Genomic DNA, 18,958 nt, shown 5'->3' with positions numbered 1-18,958 from the left:
CAGAGCCTCAGTTTCCTCATTCTGGGAGTGAGGCACGGCGGTGCCAGGAGAGACGGCGGACTGTGCCAAGTAGATTTAGCCACCTAAACCTCAGCGGCGCAGCCAGGAGGGCTGTGGCCGCAGGCGGGGCCCGCACAGAGGCGGGGCTCCGACAAGGCAGGGCCAGGAAGGTGTGCGTCGTCTGCAGAGGAGGCTGCGTCGGAGGTGGGGCGCGGCTCGCGTGAGGGGCGGGGCTAAGCGCTTCGGAGGACCAGCGGGCGGGAGCGAGGCTCTGGGCTCCTGGAAGCCCCATAGGCGGCGCGGGCGGGGCTCAGTGAAAGGCGTGGTTCAGGGCTGTGGCTAGGGCGTAGCAGACTTCGGTGAGGGTGGGGCTCTGTCAGTGCGGGTTTCAGGGCTCTGATAGCAACGTCCCCGACGTCGAGGGCGAGGCCTAGCGGGAAAGGCGGGCTTCGAAGAAGAGCGAGACTTGGAACTCCTGTAGCCTGTGGCCCAGGAGCGGGGCTGGTGTTCAGCTAGGGGCGGGGCTAAAGTCTTTCTGGTAGCGCCGAAGTTGATCCTGGAGGAAGCCGGGCTCAGTAAGGGGCGGGATTCAGCGAGGCGGGCGGGTCTCAGGGCAGCGACGCCGCTGACGCTGGGGGCGTGGCTTTCCGGGAAGGGCGGGCCAAACCAGACGGGTGGGTGGTGGTCATTCCCGGCCCGCTGGCGGCAGCCAAACTGACGACTGAGTGGCGGACGGCGGCAGGGCTACGGGCCGGTGCCGGCCGTGTGCACGCCGTGCCGACGCCATGACAGGTGAGCGCGGCCGGGCCAGGGTCGTGCCCGATGTCCCGGGATGAGCATCCAGAACCCGGTGGTCCCCAGTACCCGGTTATACCGACTTCAGCCCGGGGGCCGCCTCTCGCTGTTTTGGTCCAAAGACCTTGTCGGTGACTGCGTGCCCATGACCGCCTTCCCTGTCCGCGGAGTTCGGTGGACCGGGATTGTGGTCAGGCCCCGTAGGGCGAGGTCATGTCCTGCGGGTTCTGGGTGGGGGTATGGTCAGGCCCGGGAAGGTTCTTAGGGACAAAGGCCTGTGTGCATATGTGCGTGGGGAGGTGCTGGGGTGAGGAGACTACCTGACAGAGTAGGACGTAAAAGTAGAAATGGTGCCAGGAATACTCTCTCTGATCTTACTGTGCTTCTGGTAGGAGATAGACACGCCATCCTCACAGCCACGTGACCAAGAGGCCCCGCGGGCGCTGAGTTTTGCAGCAGTGTGTGGTACCCTGGGGACTCTCTGTTCCCTCACCAGCTACACCGCTCCATTAAGGACAGGTCCAGGGGAATCCAGGACACGGACTGGGCCCCCCAAAGCTTTGTACTTCACACTGGGTGGCCCCAGCCCCTCCAACTACTTTTTTTTTTTTCAGAATGGAATCACCAGCCCAAATATCCCTGAGGGCCTCTCTGAACTGGGGGTCTCACCTTCCTCCTGCCCAAGCCAAGTGGGGTCACACTGCTCTGTGGACCTTCCTCTGTTGGAGAAACCCTGAGGATGGATGATGGGCCTGTGACAGAACCATGGCAGAGTGATCAGGGAATGTGGGGGCTCCCAGAAGCCACACCTTATCCCTGAGGGGCCCACTCTTCTGCCTCATAGGGCAGAAATCATCTAGGGGAGGACTAGGGGGTCAGGAAGGCCCCAGAAGTCCCTGTCCTTTCTCCCCAGAACTCACTGGAGTCCCAGCCTGGATCCTGCACACTGGTGCCTTCAGGGACACCACTGTTCCAGCCTAGGCCAGAAGAGACCCCAGCTGCCACCTGCTCCTGTCATCCCTCTGAACTCTTTATTTGTGGCTGCTCTTTCTGAGCACCTGACCTGTGCTTGGCCCTGTAGTAGGCACTTCCCATCCGGCAGCACTATATGGGAAAATATGGAATATCATCTTAGTGTGTGGATGAAGAAACAAAGGCTCATGTTGGGCAGGTGCAAAGCACCAGGCGCCTCAGGTGGTCAGTGGCAGAGCTAGGACTAGACCTGTGTCCTTCCCAGGCCCCCTGATCTCTCTTCCTGCCATCACTGTGTGTGGAGTATGTGTGGGACCTACTGTGTCTACACTGGGCAGGCACTGGCCAAATGTTACTATAGCTGTTACTGTTGCTGCAGCACCAGTCCCTGCCTGTGGCATGCTGGGGAGTGAGCAGTCTCAGCTCCTCCATGCCCAAGGCCAGGTCAGACTCTGGGTTAGGAGGGGATTCTGGAAAAGTTCATTCAGGAGGGGAGACTGAGGCCCAAGCATCTGGACTGTGGTGGGGCAGGAGCCAGGGGAACTCAAGAGAGCCTCTTGGGGAGGATACTGAGCTAAGCACAAGTTAGCCAGGAAACCACAGGGATAGGCGTTTTTGGCCTGGGGTCGGGGTACTGGGCAGTGTGGTGCAGTTGGGGGCTGCCATGTGGGAAGGCCCAGGGGTCTGGAGGGCTAGGTGAGGAGTGCAGGTGGGGCCAGCTCTCACCCAGCCATAAGTGTCAGGGAGGGGCAAGTAACCAGCTGGGAGTCTCTGGTCCTGGTACTAGCTAGGCAAAAAGGGGAGGTGGGGCTTGGCAAAGTTAGCTGGCAAAGTCTTGGTGGGTTTCGTGCCAGAGCATTCTTCTGTAAAAACTGTCTGGGAATGTTTATCAGGACCTGGGACCAAATTAGTTTCCTTTCCTGTACCTTTTTGTATCTTCGAGTGGCCTCCTGGGTGTGGTTTGTGTGCACAGTTTACAGCAACCACAGGAAACGTAGGGTGAGGCAGGATCCAAAGTCTCAGTCCTCAGGCTGTACCACTGTGCCAGATGAGTCATAGCTGGTGGCAGCAGGGGCTCCGCCTAGCTATTGGTTCACAGGGCTGGAGGATCCGATGCTGGGTGTGGGCCATGCTCCACCAATAGTTCTTGCCCTTGGGTCTCAGAAGTACATGTGTTCATTCCAGAACTCTTCAGTGAGTGCCTACTGTGTGCTAGCCCTGTGCACAGCTGAACATACTGGACAGGACAGCCTTGGGCCTGTCCTAGTGAGTCTGTCTGAGAGCAGACATGATGCAGCTAAGTGCATAGTTAATTAGTATGTTGTTAGTGGAACAGAAAGTCTGGATGTCGAGAGGTGGCCCCTTCACTGTGCTTGGGCCCCAACCTTAATTCATAACTCCCCAGCTGGCTGAACTCTTGGGCAGGTACTTTACTCACCGTGCCTCAGTTTCCCCATCTGATAATGGGGGTGGTAGCTGTGCTCACGCTGATTGAAGAATGAAGATAATCTATATGCACAGAGTGCCTGGCCATGGGGCACACTCTGTAAACTCTGGCTGGTATTCTTAACTTTAGTCAGAGTGCTGAAGCCAGATGGCCAGGAGGGTCCTGCTCATGTGGCTGTGACAGGTCTCTCAGTGTCCATGTGTGCAGCTTCTCACTTTGATGGGGCTGCTGATGAGTTTGTCTTCCATGCTGGGAGAATTTAGAAGTTAGAAATTTGTGTTCTAGGGCAAAAAGACTAGCCAGAAAGAGTTGACAATGAGAGAGAGATGAGGAAGACAAACGGTCTATTAAGTTGACTCCACAGAGGAAATCGGGGAGGAGACCATTTGTTGGGGTATAATTTACTTACAATCAACTGCATTCACTTTTAGTGAATACTTTGATAAGTTTGGACAAGTGTATACCAGCCCAGACCCAATCAAGTCAGAACGTTTCCATTGCTCCTTCCCAGGTAACCCCACCAGACCCAAGGATTCATTTGCTTTCTGTGACCCTCATTTTTTCTTCAGAATTCAACACTGGAATTCTTTTTAATTACTAGATTACTAGATTTTGTTTTAGAGCAATTTTACTGTATAACATATTGAGCAGATAGTACAGAGGATCCATCCCCACCCCCTCTATTTTCTCCTGTTATTGACATCTTGCATTGATGATGGTACATTTGTTATACTTGATAAACCAATATTGATACATTAGTACTAACTATAATTTATATTATGGTTCACTCCTATAAATTCTGTGAGTTTTGAAAAATGCATAATGTCCTGTATTCCCATTACAGTGTCATACAGAGTAGTTTCATTGCTGTAAAAATTCTTTGCTCCACCTGTTCACCCCTCCCTCTTCCCTAACCCCTGGCAACCCTTCCCTCTTCCTTAATCCCTGGCATGAGTAGCATTGTCATCTTCACAATTTTACTGTCTCCATAGTTTTCCATTTTCTGTTGGAATCATGTAATATATAGCCTTTTCAGATTAGCTTCTTTCACTTTTAGCAATATGCATTTAAGTTTCCTCCATGTCTTTCTGTGACTCCATAGGTCTTTTTATCACTGAATTATATTTCATCATATAGATGAGCCACAGTTTAATTATCCATTTATTTTATGTGCGTATGTGGTACCATTTTAACTATTTCGGTGGCATTAAATACATTCACAACATTGTAAAACCATAACCACTATCCATTTCTAGAACTTCTTTTATCATCCCAGACAGAAACTCTATCCCCATTAAACAATAACTCACCTTTTTTCTATGCCTACAGCTCCTGGTAACTAACATTCTACTTTCTGTCTCTAGAATTTGCCTATTCTAGGTATATAAGTGAAGACATATAATACTTATCTATTTGTGTCTGACTTATTTAAACAGCATAATGTTTTCAAGGTCCACCCATGTTGTAGCATGTGTCAGAATTTCCTTTTTCAGGTTGAATAATTTTAATTTTACTATGTGTATATACCACATTTTGTTTGTTCATTCATTCATCCATTGGTTGTTTCTACCTTTTGTCTACTGTGAATAATGCTACTCTGAACACTGCTGTGAAAGTATCTGTTTGAGTCCCTGTATTCAGTTCTTTTTGGTATATACCTAGGAATAGAATTCATATGACAACTCAGTGTTCAGCTTTTTGAGGAACTGCCATACTATTTTTCCTTAGTGGTTGCTCCATATTATATACTTACCAGCAATGCATGAGAGTTCCAATTTCATCTGTGTGTGTGTGTGTGTGTATGTGTGTGTGTACGTGCGCGCGCGTGTGCATAATATCCCTAATGAGAATGAAGTAATATCTCATTATGGTTTGATTTGTATGTATCTGATGATTAATGATACTGAGTATCTTTTCATATGGGTAGTAGCCATTTTTATATCTTCTTTGGAGAAATGCATAGTCAAGTCCCTTTTTAATTGAGTTGTTTGTGAATTTGTTGTTGCTGAGTTGTAGGAGTTCTTTATATATTCTGGATAGTAATCCTGAAGTGTCAGAAAAAGAAATGGAAAAAATAATTCCTTTTGCAATTGCAACAGAAAGAATAAAATACCCAGGAATAAATTTAACGAAACATGTTAAGGACCTATATAATGAAAACTACAAGACCCTATTAAAAGAAATTGAAGAAAATACAAAGAAATAGAAAGATATTTCATGTTCTTGGATTGGAAGAATCAACATAGTTAAACTGACCATATTACCTAAAGCATTATACAGATTTAATGCAATCCCCATCAAAATCCTATTGGCCTTTTTTACAGAAATAGAACAAAAAACCATCAGATTTGTATGGAAGCACAAAAGACCCCTACTTGCCAAAGCCATCCTGAGAAAAAAGAACGAGGCTGGAGGCATCACTCTGCCAGACTTCAAATTATATTACAAAGCAACAGTAATCAAAACGGCATGGTATTGGCAGCAAAACAGACACACGGACCAGTGGAACGGAATCAAGAGTCCAGAAATAAACCCATATGTATATGGGCAAATTTTCAAGAAAAAAGGCAAAACATACAGTAGAAAAAGGAAAGCCTCTTCAATAAATAGTGCTGGTAAAACTAGAAAGTCACCTGCAAAAGAATGAAACGAGACTGTTGTCTATCGCCACACATCAAAATTAACTCAAAATGGATTAAAGACCAGAATATAAGACTGGAATCAATAAAATACATAGAAGAAAACATAGGATGAAACTCAAGAACCTTGGACTCAAAGGCAAGGAAAGTAAAAGAAAAAATAAATGAATGGGACTACATCAAACTGGATGTATCAGATATATACTTTGCAGGTATTCTGTCCCATTCTGTGGGCTGTCTTTTCACTCTGTTTTTTTTCCACTCAAAATGTTTTTTTTTTTATTTTTAGATTTTTTATTCTTGTTCATTCTTCTGTATGTTTGTCCTTATGCCACTACATGATTCCTGTAGCTTTGCAGTATTGGAATCGAGAAGTGTGAGTTTTCCAACTTTGTTCTTTTTCAGGATTGTTTTTGCAATGAAGGTTCCTTGATATATGAATTTTAGGTTGGCCTTCTCTGTTTCTGCAAAAATCATCATTTGGGTTTGGATACAGAGTGTATTGAATTTGAAGATTGCTTTGAGTAGTATTGTCATCTTCACAATAATGAGTTTTCCAGTCCATGAACTGCCGGAGCCAGCCGGCTAAAGTCGATCAGCACCTGAAAGAGAGGGGCGAAGCCTAAGAAAAAAGAAGACAGGAGAGAACTTTCGGAGGGCATACAGTCAATGCTGCAGCCTCGAGTTTATTTTGCATAGCCTTTATATATCTTTTTGAACACAATAGCAAAGCACAGAGTACAATACCATAGGAATGCTGGCATTTACATAAGTTCCTATACATCCTTCCCTCAGTGTACAAACATCCTTGCTTTCTGGGCTGTAAAACATTCCACTATCTTAAAAGGATTTCTTTAGGAGGCAAACCTCCCCTCCTGGATCAGTAACGTTTTAACTCCACACCCTGCTTCCTAGAACCATTGTTTAAGCAGTCTCAGCAGCTGCTTCATGGCTATCAGCTACGTGACTTCTTCAGTGCCTCATAATGGCTCCCGTCATGTCTCGAAATGGCTCCCGACAATGAACATGGTGTATCTTTCCATTTATTTGTGTTTTATTTTTTTCAGAAATTTTTTTTTGTGGTTTTAAATGTACAAGACTTTCACTCCATTGGTTAAACTTATTCCTAAGTATTTTATTATTTTTAATGCTACTGTAGATGGAATTATGCTATTTTTTTGGATTGTTTAATGTTAGTGTATAGAGATGCAACTGATTTTTGTGTGTTGATTTTGTGTCTTGCAACTTTGTTGAATATATTAGTCCTAACAGTTTTAATTTTGAGGTTTTCTGTATATAAGATTATGTCATTGTGAACAGAGATCATTTTACTTCTTCCCTTCTAATTGGATGCCTTTATTTCCTTTTCTTGCCTACTTGCTCTGAATAGGACTTATAGTACTATGTTGAATAGAAATGGTGAGAGTGGGCATCTTTGTCTTATTCTCGATCTTAGGGCAAAAGCTTCCATCTTTTATCATTGAATATAATGTTTACTGTAGACTTATGTATGACCTTTATCATGTTGAGGAAGTTTTCTTCTATTTCTGATTTACTGATTCTAAATCAAGAGAGAGTATTACATTTTGTCAAATGCTTTTCCTGTATCACTTGAGATGATCATATTTTTTTTCTTTATGCTATTAATGTGATTTATTATATTGATGGATTTTTGTATGTTGAACCATCCTTACATTCTGGGAATAAATCTTTTTACTGTGCTGCTGAATTCAGTTTTCTAGTATTTTGTTGAGGATTTTTGCATAAGTAATCATGAGTGATACTGATCTATAGTTTTCTTTTAGTGTCTTTGTTTGGTTTTGGTATCTGGTTTATGGCTTCAGAGAATGAGTTCTGAAGTGTTATTTCCTATCCAGTTTTTTTTGGAAGAGTTTGAGAAGGATTGATATTAGTTCTTTAAATTATGGTAGAAGTCACCAATGAAGCCATCTGATCCTGGACTTTTATTTGCTGGGACAATTTTGATTACTGATTTATTCTCCCTACTAGTTACACATATTTATATTTTCTATTTCTTTATGATTCAGCTTTGGTAAATTGTATTTTTAGGAATTCGTTCATTTCATTTAGGTTGTCCAAATTATTGGCATACAAATGTTCATAGTACCCTCTTATAATCCTTTTTATTCCTGTAAAATTGGCAGTAACGTCTTCACTTTAATTTCTGAGTCTCTTTTTTTTTGTCAGTCTATCTAAAGGTCTGTCAATTTTTTATTTCTTCTTTGATCCATTGGTTGTTTCATTTCAACATACTTGTGGAATTTTCAGTGTTCCTTCTGTTATTGATTTCTAGCTTTATTCTATGTGATCAGAAAAGTTTCTCTGTATAATTTCAACCTTTTTTTCTCTCTTGATTTTGTTTATGATGGTTTTAAAAAAATTTCTTTATTTTAATTAGTTTCAAGTATACAGTACATTGGTTAGACATCTGTATAGTTTGTAAAATGATCCCCCCCAATTGCTCCATCCCTCCCCTGCCACTCCACCTAGCCAATGTGTTAATGCTAATTGCATTCCCTATGCCATGCTCCCCATCCCCATGGCCATTCATCACCTACTAATTTGTACTTCTTTAACTTCTCACCCCATTCTCCCAGCCCCCTAAAACCACCTCCTCTCTGTCACCAAATTGTCCACCATATTTCTGAGTCCATTTTTCATTAGTTTGTTCATTTTATTCCTTAGATTCCACATATAAGTGAGCTCATATAGTGTTTATCTTTCTCTCTCTGACTTAAATACCTTCTAGGTCCATCAAAGCAATAGCTGTTTCCATCCCCTTCCTTTTAGTCTGTGTGCATCTTTTAATCTGAAGTGAGTCTCTTATAGGCAACATGTAGGGGTCTTGTTTTCCTTTCCATTCATCCATTCTATCTTTTAGTTGGAGCATTTAATTCTTTTTCATTTGAGGTACTTATCGATAGGAATGTAGTTGTTACCCTTCTTGATTCCTTTTTTTGATAAATGTTTTTTCTTCTTAAAGAAGTCCCTCCAAAATTTCCTGTAATATTGGCTTGGTGGTGATAAATTCCTTTAGCTTATTTCGTCTGGGGAGCTCTTTTATCTGTCCTTCAACCGTAAATGATAGCTTTGATGGATAAATTATTCTTGGTTGTAAATCTTGGGTCTTCATCCTGTCAAATACTTTTTGCCAACCCCTTCTGTCCTGCAGTTTCTTTTGCGAAATCAGCTATCAGTCTTTTAGGTCTTCCTTTATAAGTATCTCACTGTTTTTCTCTTGCTGCTTTTAAGATTCTTTCTTTATATTTAACCTTTGGCATTTTAATTATGATGTACTTTGGTGTGGGCCCATATGCTCCTTAAATTATTTTTATAGTCTTGGCATCTTTTCTCTTGCCATTCTGATCATATATCCTGATTGGCTTTCCTGTCCTCTAGATAGGGCATTTGATCTTTTTCTTTATTCACTCTGTTTATTCCTTTGTTTATTCTATTTAATATACTTCTCATCTCAGATAATGTGTTCTCCATTTCAGGCTGGTTCCCTTTTATAAACTTTCCATTTCCATTTTTATGTTTTTTATGAAGTTCTCACTGAATTTATCTACACTTCCCAAAAGTTCATTGAGCATCTTTATAACTAGTATTTTGAACTCTGCATCCGTTAGATTACTTGACTCCATTATATCTGGATCTCTGTTCTGTTCTCTCATATGGTTTCTGCTTCTTTGTCTTCCCATTTTGGCTGCCTTTTTGTGTCTGTTTCTATGTATTAAGCAAAGTTCCTAAGTCTCCCTGTCTTATTAGTATGGATTTGTGAAGTAGATATCCAATGGCTCAGTCCTGAGAGAGGTTCGGCTCCAGGCCAAATTTAGCCCAAGCTTCTACCCCTCTGGGGCCACCTGTTAAGATTCAGCAAGCAATCCACAGATGCTATGCTTATAGTCACCTCAAAAGGCCAAACCAGAAACTGAGGCCAGCTTGCTCCAATGTGAGTCTAGGCGCTGCTCAGCAAGGAGCACCTGACTTGCTGAGGATACACCTGGATGTGGTTGGGCAGGGCTGCAAGTTGGGGGAGAAGGGGTTTCAGGGAATCCTCTGGGTGGAACGACTTCTGTATCCAGTTTGATGACGTTACAGCTATGGTGGCACTGTGTTCGGCACACTGGAAAGTGGGGGTGGGGGTGGGATGGGGGCTCAACAGGGAACAATGGATACCACTGGCACTTCTGTACAAAGTGAGTTTTGCCTCGGTCCTCACTCCGACAATGTCTCCCAGTAAGTCCCCTGTGTGCAGGCGAATCGGCTCTGGTGCTCAGAGCGAGCAGGTCCGTCACCATGAAAATCTGCTCTCAGACTCGGCCCCTTTAGGAGGCTTTTGCTGCTGCTGCTGCAGCCTCCGGCTCACTCAGCAACTAGAGTCTGGGCAACCCTGCATCCTCACCCCGTTCTACCTTCTGCCATTGCAGGGTGCTTTCTTGGATTTCTGCCTAGTTGTATGGCTTGTTCCTCTAAATCCCAGGCAATTTTTCCCTGCTGCTGCTCCTTGTTTGACTTGGTCGCCAAAGGGATAAACAGAGCCTCTATCATCTATGCCATTTTTTTTTCCTCTCCTAATTTCAATCTTTTAAAATCTATTAAGCCTTACTTTGTGGCCAAACTTGTTTTGAGGTCTATTCTGGAAAGTATCCTATGTGCACTTGAGAAAAATGTATATTTTTCTATTGTGGGTGGAGTGTTGTGTGTATGTCTGTTAGGTATAATTGGTTTATAGAGCTGTTCACATCCTCTGTTTCCTTATTGATCTGTCTGGTTGTGTCTTTTATTAAAAGTTGTGTATTGAAGTCTCAAACTATTATTATAAAGCTTTCTCCCTTCAATTCTACCAATGTTTGCTTCATATATTTTGGTGCTCTTATATTTGGTGCATATATGTTTGTTATATCTCCTTGGTGAATGTCTTTTTTCTTAATAGATAATGTACTTTGGTCTCATGTAACAATTTTTCACTTAAAGTCTTTTTTACTCATATTAGTATAGCCACCTAAGCTCTCGTGGTTACTATTTGCATGGAATATCTTTTTCCATCATTTCCTTTTCGCCCTATTTGTGTCTTTAGATCTGAAATGAACCTTTTGAAGACAGCATATAGTTGAGTCATACATTTTTTTAATCCTGAGAGAAGAACACTATTTCTCCTCTACTCATACACAAAACCCTCAACTTCTCAATACTTCTGATAGTTATGGCTACCAAATGTGTGGGGTTTGTCTCTCTCCCCCAAGCAATTATCTAGTTCTCTGGTGGACAGCAACTGGGTGTCCTACAATTTAACTCAGTTCTCATACCATCTACTTGGAGATAGCATCAGATCCCACAGGTTAAGGGCTCGGTCCCACAATACTGCTCCCACTTCAGATGCCAGTCACAAGTTCAGGTTGTCACCTAGACTTCTGACCAACTGGCTATAAATTGGATTTCTCATAACCACCTCCTTGAGTTAGATCATTTGCTAGAGTGGCTCACAGAATTCGGGGGAAACACTTTACTTGCTGCTGATTTATTACAAAGGATATTTCAAAGGGTACAAATGAACAGCCATATGGAAGAGAAACATAGGGCAAGGCATGTGGAAAGGGGTGCAGAGCTTCCATGCCCCTGCTGGATGGGCCACCCTCCCAGCACCTCAGAACTCTCTAAACCCTGTCCTATTGGGTTTTCATAGAGGTTTAATTACATAGGCATGATTGATTAAATCGTTGGCCATTGGTGATTTTTCAACCTCTATCACCCTCTCCGCTCCTCAGAGGTTGGAGCTAAAAGTTCCAACCCTCTAATCATTTGGTTGGTTCCCCTGGCAACCAGGTCCCACCCACCCTGTGGTTATTCAGGGGCTTTCTAAAAGTCACCTCGTTAACACAAACTTGGGTGAGGTTGAAAGAGTTTTGTTATGAGTAGCAAAAGATTCTCACATTCATGGCTCATTGCTTAAGATCTTAATTCCAGAGTTTTAAGAGTTGTTTGCCAGGAAGTGGGACAAAGACCAAACATATATTTCTTATAAATCACAGCACCACAGACCACAGATCTATTTTGTCAATCTCTGCCTTTCGATTGGAGAGTTTAGTCCATTTACATTTAAAGTAATTACTGATAGGAATAACTTTTGTCTTTTGCTATTTCTTTTCTGTATGTCTTGTAGCTTTTTTGTCCTTCATTCCTTTCATTATTGCCTTTTTTTGTTTAGTTGATTTTTTTTGTAGCAACACATTTTTATTTCATTTTATGTATATTGTGTAACTATTTTCTTTGTGGTTACCATGAGGATTACACATAACCTACTAAAGTTATAACAATCTTTGAACTGGTACCAACTTAACTCCAATCACATACAAAAACTCTCCTCCTATATAGCCCTGCCCACCCCCCAGCCCCTATGCCCACCAGGGAATGGGACAAACTTCCACAGGTAAATAAGTAAGGTGGTGTATCTGTTCAGGAAGCTGATGCCACAGGGACTCAGGACCCTCCTTTGGAGACCCTGTGTCTCCTGCCTGCCAACCTCTACGCCACCCCTTGTCTTTAAAAGCATATCATTCTAAGGAAAGTTCTTAATGGAGAAGAAGGTGCAACCATGGTTCTTTAATGGTGCTTCCGAAAGAAGAAAAAGCCTTTCCCAGTTCCCTGGGCAGGCCTCCTGGTCTGCTGTTGGTGGCAGCTCCTTAAAGCCTTACAGACAGACTGGGGATGATCCTGTCCACCTTCTGCTCATGTGATCCTGTGCCATGCCAGCATGGGCTACCCTGAGCCCCGTGCTCTTGTCCCCATGACATTGGAGGCTGTGGGAGCTATGGGTTGGGCCTTTTCCAGGTTGCCCATGCTCTTCCCCAGAGGGCCCTGTGGGGGCCTGTGGACAGCATACTCTCAGTTCCTCAGAGTTTATTTTCATAGAAGAGAGTGGGCAGAAATTCTGTTTTGCTTTTGAGTACTCTGGACTATTCTCACTGCACGCACTCACTCCGTATCTTGGCCAGGGGGTTGGCAAGGCCTGAGGGGCTCTGGGCTGTGAGTAAGACCCGTGCTGACTGGAATGTCAGCAGTTATCTAGGTGCTTACAGCTGGCAGGCCTCCCATGGGCATGGGGGCCCTGATGCAAGGGGTTTGTACCAACACTGCATCGTGGTGGGGCCTGCTGCCCCCTCCTCAGGCTGTGCTGGCTAATGCCTTCTGCACTGTCTACCTCTGTTTCAGAGCAGACCTACTGTGACCGCCTGGTTCAGGACACGCCTTTTCTGATGGGCCATGGGCGTCTGAGTGAGCAGCAGGTGGACAGGATCATCCTCCAGCTGAACCGCTATTATCCCCAAATCCTCAGCAACAAGGACGCGGAAAAGGTGCTGAGGGATGGGACAGACGCAACTCTCCTGTTCCTTCCTGTCTGGGTTGGGAAAAAGTAGAAGGCAGGAGAGCTCAGAGGTGAAAACCTGTCTCTTTGGGGTAACCTTGGGCCCAGAACATTAACTCTCTCAGTCTCAGTCTCTGTATGTCATTGTGTATGCTGGCCCCTTCCCAAGATGCTGGGAGTATCACAGGAGACATGTGATAACATGCAACGAACCTGGGAACAGGGGAGAAGGGAGTAACGGTACCAGCCAGGCCTTACCCTGGTGCCACGTGGCTCTTCCCTCTTCTGAAAGTTCAAAATGGACAAACATTTTGGGGTAATATGGCCCATCCTGTCCATGGACACTGCTTGAGAATGGGTTACCTTGCCTGATACACCCATTTTTCTGGCTCCCCTGTGGGGCTGAGGGTGGATGCCAGCCAGAACCTTGGGATACAAGGGGCCCATGTCCCAACTTGGTCACTGAGTGAGCCCTTTTCCTGGAACTGCAGCTTCCTACCTTGGCACAGGTTAATGGTTCCACATGCAGGGCTGTCCAGAGGGTTGGGACCTCTCCTGGGGACAGGTGAGGTTGATCCTCGACAGAACAGGAATGCACATGGACCTGCTACTGGCTCAGACATTTCTTTTTTTCTTTTTTTTCCCTCTTGAATCTGCTCCCCACTCTGCCGCCACCCCCTACTTCGACCCTTGACCTATAGATGTTGCCGTTTCCCCTTAAGAATTGGATCTCTGAAGGTGGAGCATCTTCTCCCCCACACTCATGGCGTGCACCCTGGGCCTGGTGCACCTGGGGGGCCTCGTGTACCCAGGGTATGGTCCGTGGCTCCACCTGGGGCATGAACCCAGGACCTTCTGCATGTAAAGCAGACATACTAACCACTACACCATGGAGCCACCCCTCAGATACTTCTTAAGTGATTAAAGTAGTACAAGAAGTTTAAAAATAGCTCAAATTTATATCTTACTATTGTGATTAAAAGTCTAATACATGTTCATTGTAAAATTTTTAAACGATTTCCAACATTTGCACAAGAAAAATCTCTGCACATGTGCTTACACCCACATAGTCTCTTTCCTGGAGAATACTTATGGCTCCTGCTCTGCACATTTGTGGTTCAGTTCCAGTTCCATGTAGAATGAATGGTATGCCGCCACCAGGTGGCAGCATCAGGTCACAATCTCCTGATTCTGGTGGTCAATGCCAATCAAGTGTTCCATCCACTGAACCTTCAAAACCACACATTTCTCCATCAAACACTTCGAAAGAGCCAATTCTTTTCTCCTTACCTCAATTTATTTTTTAAATACTTGAATCACATTCTTGTAGACTGTAAACTATTAGAAGTTATCACACCATTACCTCATTGATTCCCTGTAACAACCCTACCGTGTGGGTTTATTTATTTTACAATGAGCAAACTGAATCTTCAGGGGTGAAGCAACTTGCTGAAGTCACAGAGCAAGCCACTAAGTTCCCACGCGGGATAATGTCACCACTACCTTTGTCAGTGACCTCTCTTTGCCCTTCCTGGGAGTGTGAGGATTAGTATCCATACTGGGACCCCAACAGAGTCTTAGGTACCATGAGGTCATAATCACTACCTCCCCAGGGGCATTTGGAGCACCTAGGGAGAGTCATCCCTCCATGAGGAAGCTGGGGCCAGAGGGAGTTGGGGGTTTGACCCCAGGGCCCTTCTAACCCCATCCCACAGCCACCTTTGGCCCAGTCTACTCCAGCCTGATCTTCCTTTGCGCTCCTTATGCCACCAGTTCCGAAACCCAAAAGCATCCTTGCGTGTGCGGCTCTGTGACCTCCTGGGCCACCTGCAGCGGAGCAATGAGCGGGATTGCCAGGAGTTCTACCGTGCCTTATATATCCATGCACAGCCACTGCACAGCCACCTGCCCAGCCGGCACACTCTGCGTAAGTGTGTATCTCAGTCTCCAGGCCTCAGCGTCTCTGTGCTGCTCAGTGCCTCTCCAGAGGACCACCTCTGGCCAAGTCTTATCTCATATGGCCTCCAGATGGCAGATAGTATTTCTAGCAACACAGATATCTCTGTCTCCCTACCTGTTTCTGTTTCTCTCTCTGTCTCTCTGTCTCTCTTTCTTTTGTGCCAGTTTTTATATAAAATGTAGCATCTGCCTTTTCTTGCTATAACAAGTGCACTGGGAGAATCCTTCCCCTTCTGATTGAAATGGCGCACAGCTGTGGGCTATATCAGCCTTGAGGAAACTGGCCCCCATAGTGGATATGAGGTTGTGTCCACCCTTCACCCAGGTAGATTCCCAGTATGGGTTTTCTCTAGAACAGTCACAGGCCCAGACAGCAAGTCCAGGGCATGTGTGTTTCATTTAAGAGGGTCTCACCTGTAGGCCTAGGAGGTGTGTGAGGGTCCCTTTGAACTTCTGGGACCAGGATGGGGAAGGTGCAGGTAGGGTTGCCCTGGTCCCCAGGAGGAGCAGCTACTGTACCTTGATTCTCAGAAGAAGTCAGAGGCCCTGAAGGAATGCGTGGTTCCACTCAGCTATATGCAGGGCTGATGTCTTACCCGAAGGACAAGCTGGCAGGACTGGCTCTAAGCTCTGGCACTGGACTATTTTGTCACACCAGCCACCAAGACCCCACAGCCTTGCTAGGAGTCAAGTACTTTCCAGGCTTCTGGTTGCTCTCAGGGCCATCTGGCTGGTGGCTGGTTGGGGGCCTGGGGAGAGAGCATCCTGCTGATATATGAACATCAGACCTTCAATGGGCAGGTGTTCATGTTGCATGTGGTGCCTCCTGGCCACCAGGGAATGATTGCCCTCCACCCCCACCCCATGGCCCTCAAGGTCCTATAAAGTGCAAAGTCTCCTTCCTGGCATTGACTCCCCAAGTGGGGCCTGAAGTCTCAGTGCCAGTACAGAATGGTCTAGCATAGCTTGGCTTGGGGCTAGATGGTCGCGGAACCAAGGGACCTTGGCAGCCCCCTTGGTTTCCTGAGGGTGGGTGAGCACTTTCCTCTTTGGCCCACCCATGACTAATCACACCCTGTGATTTTGTTTCCAGAGAACTCAGATTGCACAGAGCTAGACTCAGGCACCGGAAGCCAAGAGCTCAGTGACAGGGGTAACCACCTTCTGCTTCCTCCCTTGGGCTTCCCTCCCACCCAGGCCTCTATCTCTACCTGGGGGCTTCTCCACTCCAAGTTGGGCTCTGCTCCTGACTATTTGTGGACATAACCCCCTAGGTGCTCACTGGGGGTGTCCCTGCCTGGCTGACCCCAGCGTGGGACACAAGCCTATCCCTCTCAGCCTCAGGACTCTTCCCTGCCTTCCAAGGTACAGGCAGCCCCTGATGCTCATTTCTCTCCCAGGACCTGTGGCCTTCTTGGCCTGTCTTGGCCTGGCTGCAGGGCTGGCCCTCCTCGTCTACTGCTGCCCTCCAGGTAGGTGCTGCCTGGCCAGGCCTCAGCCCAGCCCCCATGAGACCCCAGGGCAGAGGGGCTCCCACATTTGTCAGGCACACTGTCCACACAGTTCTATAGGGAAACACTAGTCCCCAGCCTCTTTGCACCCCAGTTTCCTCACCTGCAGTGGGACAGCAACTGGACTCAGGGGAAATAGAGAGTTTGGGGCCCAAGCCCACTAGGCCCAGCAGTGGTGAGTCCCGATACCCATACCCAGCCCTTGGTGGCCTTCTACCCCCAGGGGTCAGAGAATGATGACCCCTCATGGAGGAGGGGCATAGCTGGAGCTCAGAGGTTAGAAAGCCCTGTCCTGCATCAGGCCTGGAGTAGGATACCCCCACAGTCTGGGGTCCCTTCCAGTGTCATAGCCCTGACCGATGGATGGGAGGCCCATGGCTGAGGCCCACTCTCGGCTATCATGGCAGCCCAACAGTCCGTTTTTGGCCATGCAGAGATTATTAAGGTTGTGTGGGGTCAGTGCGTGACAGGCCCACTTGGCTGTGGAGGGGACCTAATATTACTCGGGTATAAGACACAGGGCCATGAGGCTAAGAGAAGACATCTTTAGCCAGTTCTGAGACACCCTTGTGTTCTAGACCCCAAGGTGCTTCCAGGGGCCCGGCGCGTCCTGGGCTTCTCTCCAGTCATCGTGGACAGGCACGTCAGCCGCTTCCTGCTGGCCTTTCTGACAGATGACCTGGGAGGCCTCTGACAGACCAGCCACTGCCGCCCATCATGTACCAAAGAGCCCTGCCTGGGGCCAGCTTCTTTTCTAAATGCTATTTTACTATTTATAATTACTGTAAGAAGCACTACACCTTTTTACAAAGGTGCTTAATTATATTAAATGTGCGAGTCTCCTCTCTCCGCTTAGGAGTTGTTTTCTTTTTTTTATGATTCTGACTTGAGACTCTACATGCCTCTTGCAGGAGCTGACTCTGAGGGTTCTTGGAGTCCCATCCAGCTTAGGCTCAGGTCCTACTCAGGCCATACTCCCCATTGCTGTGGGCCTGGGCCTCACCCCTCCACCTGGGCTACCTGTTCCAGCACCTGTCCCAAGACATTCCCCCATTGTTCTCCAAGATGTCCCCCACCCCACTGGCCTCCAGAAATTCTCCCATCCCACTGTCTCCCTAGACATCCCTCCACCCCACTGGCCCATGTCATCCCCTTTGCTACATGTCTTCTCTCCGTGGCCACCTCTGTTTCTCTCCAGAGCTCCCTCCTCCTACACTAATTCCTGCCCATCACCTCTCCCTCTCCCTCCCCAGCCCCCAGCCCCAGATGGGTAGGATATGTAGTCACCACCAGATCACTCTGTCACCCAAGCCTTGTGGGGCACCAGCCAATGCCCTGTGCTGCCCCATACGAGTCGACTTGATTCCTCTTGGCTACCCCAGCAGGTGGGGGTTGCTGTTCCTGTTTTCCTGATGAGGAAACTGAGGCCAAGGTGGGAGGTCACTCAGCCAAAAAAAGGTAACCTTGCACTTGAGGGGGTGTGAGCTCAACCACATTCTCGTTCCCATCCCATGACGTGCTTGAGGAGACACCCCCCTCTGAGACTTCTGCTTGGCCCCATAGACCATCCTTCTCATGAAAGAGCTTCATCTCTTCCCCCTTCCTCCCCCCACCGCATGGGAGGCAATGGCAGATTTCTTAGTAGTTCAGAGCCTAGAAACAAACACAAAATCTTGTCCAGGATCCCAGGAGAGGGAATCCAGACTCTGAAAACAAAACAGTCCGAGGGACATTCTAGAAAATTTAGAGATGAAATACATCATTGTGCCCTCCCAGGTTCTGAGCTCTGGTTCCTCAAGCCCACCATCTGCTGCCTGTGGTTTGGCCACACACGTCCTTCCTCCTCAGTGCTGGGCCCCACTTGACCAGGTATCTGTATGCCCTGTCTTCCTCATTGCTTGACCAGAGCATCTATGCGTCCATCCTCCTCCATGCCAGGACCCTCTCAACTAGGGTGTCTGTGTCCTCTGTCTTCAGTGGTCAGCCTCTCTTCAGGGTGTCCATGCCCCTATCCTCCTCAGTTTTGGGACCCCTTGACCAGCATGTCTCTACCCCTCTCTCTTGCCATGGATCAGGATTCTGCTGTGGAAATAGGACATACAAGTCCTAGAGGGCCTGGTGTTACCCTTGATGTGCACTGTCAGGCTCCTGGGGGCCCTGTGAGCTGACCAAGTTCCTCATACTTGCCCATGAATGCCTTCTGGCCTCCTGCAGGCATGATTGTAAAGCACACTTTCTGTTTCCGGTG

General features: G+C 46.7%; 2 protein-coding genes across 6 annotated transcripts in view; one reads left to right on the top strand and one right to left on the bottom strand.

Annotated features, from left to right (window-relative positions):
* The first annotated feature begins 637 nt into the window (after positions 1-637).
* On the top strand, positions 638-17,565 carry CARD19 (caspase recruitment domain family member 19). Of its 5 annotated transcripts, XM_016126003.2 has the most exons (7): positions 668-792; positions 1,410-3,725; positions 13,087-13,229; positions 15,014-15,167; positions 16,293-16,352; positions 16,474-16,671; positions 17,289-17,565. In XM_016126003.2, the coding sequence occupies exons 3-7, from the start codon at positions 13,131-13,133 to the stop codon at positions 17,402-17,404; spliced, it is 627 nt and encodes a 208-aa protein (XP_015981489.2). In that variant the 5' UTR covers positions 668-792; positions 1,410-3,725; positions 13,087-13,130; the 3' UTR covers positions 17,405-17,565. The 5 variants fall into 5 exon arrangements, with proteins under 5 accessions (XP_015981491.2, XP_015981487.2, XP_015981492.2 ...); XM_016126005.2 differs by lacking the exon at positions 1,410-3,725 and having other exon boundaries at positions 638-792; positions 16,600-16,671; XM_016126001.2 differs by lacking the exon at positions 1,410-3,725 and having other exon boundaries at positions 638-792.
* Positions 6,136-18,958, bottom strand: part of NINJ1 (ninjurin 1) — a 33,867-nt gene continuing 21,044 nt past the window's right edge. The window contains exon 4 of the mRNA XM_016126008.2: positions 6,136-6,455. The gene's annotated coding sequence lies outside the window, so the exon portion shown is untranslated. The remainder of the gene's footprint in view (positions 6,456-18,958) is intronic.

Source organism: Rousettus aegyptiacus, unplaced genomic scaffold (assembly GCF_014176215.1).
Source record: "Rousettus aegyptiacus isolate mRouAeg1 unplaced genomic scaffold, mRouAeg1.p scaffold_m13_p_3, whole genome shotgun sequence".
NCBI classification, from domain to species: Eukaryota; Metazoa; Chordata; class Mammalia; order Chiroptera; family Pteropodidae; genus Rousettus; species Rousettus aegyptiacus.
The sequence above is the reverse complement of the archived record's forward strand: the minus strand, read 5'-3'. Positions and strand labels throughout refer to the sequence as shown.